The sequence below is a fragment of the Myotis brandtii genome, unplaced genomic scaffold, assembly GCF_000412655.1.
Source record: "Myotis brandtii unplaced genomic scaffold, ASM41265v1 scaffold53, whole genome shotgun sequence".
NCBI lineage: Eukaryota > Metazoa > Chordata > Mammalia > Chiroptera > Vespertilionidae > Myotis > Myotis brandtii.
The window spans coordinates 1,109,332-1,114,004 of record NW_005369942.1 but is presented as its reverse complement, the minus strand read 5'-3'; the positions used below and the strand labels follow the sequence as shown (position 1 = coordinate 1,114,004).

Here is a 4,673-nt window from a genome sequence, read left to right as displayed (position 1 = left end):
AGCCGGCGGGCTGAGCGCCCTCGCTCGCTCGCTCCCTCCCGGTGGCGTAATTTCCCCGCGGGTCTGCCTCTCCTTCGCTCCGCCGCCGTTCGGGGCGTGTCCGGAGAATGGCCTCGGAGATAGAGTCGTCGCTGGAGGCGAGCTTCACGTCCAGCGGAGCGCTGTCAGGGTCCTCGGTGTTTCTGCCGCCGGCGCGCTCCCGCATCTTCAAGATCATCGTGATCGGTGACTCCAACGTGGGCAAGACGTGCCTGACCTACCGCTTCTGTGCCGGCCGCTTCCCCGACCGCACCGAGGCTACCATCGGGGTGGATTTCCGAGAACGAGCGGTGGAGATCGATGGGGAGCGCATCAAGGTGAGCAGGTGGAGGACCGGCGCAGAGGAAGGACTCCGGGATGACAGGTGCCCCGGCCCCGCGGTGGGCGAAGGGCCGGCACCGCAGGGTGTGCGCTCCATCGTTTCACGTGCTGACGTGGAGACTGGAGTTGGGGATGGCAAGGATTTGTATATAGCGAACTACGAAGGCAGTGCTTCCCCAACTTTAATGCCATGCTAATTACACAGGGGTTTATATTTATTTTTACAGGCAGATTCTGCCTTGCTGAGGTCCCAGGTGGTGCAGATGCAGCCAGCCCGTGGACCACACTTTGAGTAGTAAGAGTGTAGGGGGCATCCACTGACTAATTGTCAGTGTCCCATGTGCTGGGAACCAGTGAAGTCAGACCAAAGGAATGTCTCCAGCATGGAAAATTCATTAAATAAATATGATTTATTAAACAGTCATCTGAGCGCTTCCTGAGATTGTGGCAGTAGAGCCCCGTTGCCTTTGAGAAGTGCTTTGCATCCAGTTTTGCTACAATAGTTTCTGTAAAACCGTGAGTTATTTGGAAAAATCTGTTTTCCTGCAGAAAAATTCTTTACATGTTTGTTCCTGCTTGGGTGCCAGAAGCACATTTCTTGGTGCCACCCTCTCCCAGTTCTTCTTTAGTTCTTATTGGTGGCTCCTGAGACTAGGGGACACAGAAATAGTGGAGAAGGCGGAAAGCCCAAGGCCAAGACTGGAATTCTGAGGAGCTGGAATAGGGCGTTGGAGAATGAGGGGGACAGGGACAGGGCCTCCTGATGGTATCAACCTTACACACACTTCTTCCTTGCAAGCCACCCCCAACTCCTCAGCCATCTGATACCTCCCCTTAAAACACGTGGCCCTGGGAACGGCCCTGCCTTCCTTACGCTACCTTTACTTTTTTGCTTTCAGTTAGAATGTTCATCTTTGCCTCAGTTCCCCGCGGGCTTTGTACTGCATGCCTTTTCCCGCATCCTTGAAGCACAAACAGTTTATTTTTTTAGTTCCCTAACTGTTGTCCTACTCCTCACCCTCAAAGGGTTTGTTTAAATGCTAATGATGGTAAAGGAGAAATAGGGTTGAAAACAAATCAACCTTCTATAGGTCCTTTTGCTGTTTAATTTTCACTTTAATTTTTCTTTGTCCCATTGAAGCTGCCAGTGATGGTTCTTTGGGTGCACTGCATTAGGGAGTTAAGAGAGATTGGGATGCATTGCGGAGGAAAATACAGAATCAGGAGGGGCTGGATGTTTTTCATCAGAAGTAGGTTAGGCCCAGGAGCCTGTGAGAAAATAATGGGGCTTCCGAGGTATCAGAGGGAGTTTAGTTTGGAAGAAGCAGGAGTTCTGGGAGAAAGTGCATGGGCTTTGGAACCCAACTGACCTGGCCCAAATCTGAACCTGTGAAAGGGAAGCAATGAGCTGTGTTCTTAGTAGGGTGACAACTTTGCCCGAGACGACTGCAGTTTTAAAACTGGAAGTCCCAAATGCCTGACATCCCCTTAGTCTCAGTGAACTGGGATAGTTGGTTACTCCAGTCCTCAAGCAGGTTCCTTATCTTTCAGAATCTGTTTTCTTTCTGAAAATGATACTGTATCAGGCTGGTGAGGATTAGATGAACCATCAGGTTTATATTTGGTAATCTTTTTTTGTTGTTGTTAATTCTCACCCAAGGATATTCCCCCCCGTGTGAGAGAGAGAGAGAGAGAGAGAGAGAGAGAGAAAGCGGGGGCGGGGGGGGGAGAGTGACAGAGAGAGAGAGAAACATAGATTGATTGCCTCCTGCATCAGCAGCAACCAGAGCCAGGGATGGAGCCTGCAACCGAGGTAAGTGCTTTGACCAGAATCAAACCCGGGACCCTTTAGTCTGTGGGCCTTTTGATGCTCTATCCACTGAGCCAAACTGACTAGGGCCATAGTTGGTAATCTTCCCTGGTGGCTTCACATTCCTCTGTCACCATCAGTTCTGAGGCTGCATAACTAGAGAGTGAAGCAGAGCTAAAGCAGGGCGTAGGCAGACAACTGAAGAGGAGAGGAATTACTCCCTAATGGGAGCAGGATGTTTTTAAAAAATAAGTACAAGGGCCATAGCCAGTTTCTCAGTGGTTAGAGCATCAGCCCTCCAACTGAAAGGTCCCAGGTTCAATTCCGGTCAAGGGCGCATAACTCAGTTGTAAGCTCAATCCTCGCTTGCAGGCTCATTCCCCAGCCCTGGTTGGGATGAGTGCAGGAGGCAACCAGTTGATGTATCTCACATCATGTTTCTCTCTGTCTCTCCCCCTCCCTTCCACTCTTTCTAAACATCAATGGAAAGCCCAACCAGCACAGCTCAGTAGTTGAGCTATTAACCATGACCTATTAACCCCGTAGGTCATGGTTTGATTCCTGTCAGGGCATATGCCCGGAATGTAGGCTCGATCCCCAGTGTGGGGCATGCAGGAGGCAGTTAATCAATGATTCTCTCTCATCATTGATGTTTCTCTCTCCCTCTCCCTTCCTCTCTGAAATCAATACAAAAACATATTTTAAAAATCAAGGAAAAAATATGCTGGGGTGAGGATTAACAACAACAACAAAAATAATAATTAAAAAAATAAGTAGAGAGAAGGGAGGCAGGGGAGGAGTTGAAATTTGATGACCCTTTACCTGTTTCTGGATTGCCTTTTATACTGTGAGATCACAGATGAATCAGGTACAAATTTAAGAGATACTTAACATTGAAAAAATATAAAACATGTCCAGTGTATAAAGTTCAATACTGGGATAAGTGCTGGCAGTTATAAGTAAACCATGGCCACTGGTGTGATGAATATGGAGCACAGAGTTGATCCTTCTGGTTGAAAGAAGTAAGGAGAGCACATTGTTTTTGGGAATTACTCCTCCTGAGCTTCAGCCTAACCTGTTATGTTAATAGGGACACGGACACTAAGATTTTCTTCTTTCTAAGGTCTTAGTTACTGACTTTTACCTCCAAATGTAAGATTAAAAAAAACCTTTATTGTTGAAAGTATTAATATGTCCCCTTTTACCCCATTACCCTCTCCCAGCCCATCCCCACCCTCCAAATGTAAGATTTTAGAGACATTTTTATTGTGGTTGAGAGAACTACAGAAATGTTCTGAGATTTCTGTAGTAGAAAAAGATATGACTATATTGGACACTTTTTTAAAAAGCTTAATTTTTAGTTTATATTGAATTTATTGGGGTGACTGGTTAATCAAATATGTAGGTTTTAAGTGTATAGTTCTATAAATGTCATCTATATATTGTATTGTGTGTTCACCACTCTAAGTCAAGTCTCCTTCCATCATCCCCCATGTCCTTTTCTACCTCCCCTCACCCCCACCCCCACCCCCTTTCCCTCTGGTAATCACTATATTTTTGTTCAAGTCTATAAGTTTTTTGTTTGTTTTTTGCTTAATCCCTTCACCTTCACCTTTTTCACCCAGTCCCGAAACCCCTCTCCCCTCTGACAGCTGTCAGTCTGTTCTCTACCTATGAGTTTGTTTCTGTTTTGTTAGTTTATTTTGTTCATTATTAGAGTGTTTAGAAAAAACTGAAGTGACATAGAAGAGCTTTATTCCACGTACTGTTTCTGCTTCTTTTTTGTTAACCTGTTAATACATCTTAAGTGCTGCTGTTTATACCATGTTTATATTTTCTCTTTGGAAAATTACCAGTTTAATCTGAAATGACGTTTTTTTAAAAAAATATATTTTATTGATTTTTTTACAGAGAGGAAGGGAGAGAGAGATAGAGAGTTAGAAACATCGATGAGAGAGAAACATCGACCAGCTGCCTCCTGCACATCTCCTACTGGGGATGTGCCCGCAACCCAGGCACATGCCCCTGACCGGAATCGAACCTGGGACCCTTCAGTCCTCAGGCCGACACTCCATCCACTGAGCCAAACCGGTTAGGGCTGTTGGTTTTTTTTTTGATAAAAATAAGATATTATGTTAAAATTTTTAAAAATATATTTTTATTTATCTCTCAGAGGAAGGGAGAAGGAGAGAGAGATATCATTGAGAATGATGAGAGAATCATTGATCAGCTGCCTCCTGCACACCCCCTACTGGGGATCAATCCCTCAACCTGGGCGTGAGTCCTGATTGGGAATTGAACCATGACCTCCGGGTTCATAGGTCAATGCTCAACCACTGAGCCACCACAGCCAGGCATGTTAAATAATTGTAATTGTGGAATGGAAAATTTTCAGAGAACATGTTTTATAGTAGTGACGTTTTATTTTTTTTAAATTAAATCTTTATTGTTCAGATTATTACAGTTGTTCCTCTTTTTTCCCCCCATAGCTCCCCTCCACCAG

The 4,673-nt window shown here is 45.4% G+C and overlaps 1 protein-coding gene across 1 annotated transcript in view; it reads left to right on the top strand.

Moving 5' to 3' along the window:
- The first annotated feature begins 6 nt into the window (after window positions 1-6).
- Window positions 7-4,673, top strand: part of RAB33B (RAB33B, member RAS oncogene family) — a 10,184-nt gene continuing 5,517 nt past the window's right edge. Inside the window, exon 1 of the mRNA XM_005877726.2 lies at window positions 7-356. Within this exon, the coding sequence (XP_005877788.1) occupies window positions 108-356 (249 nt within the window). The 5' untranslated portion in view covers window positions 7-107. The remainder of the gene's footprint in view (window positions 357-4,673) is intronic.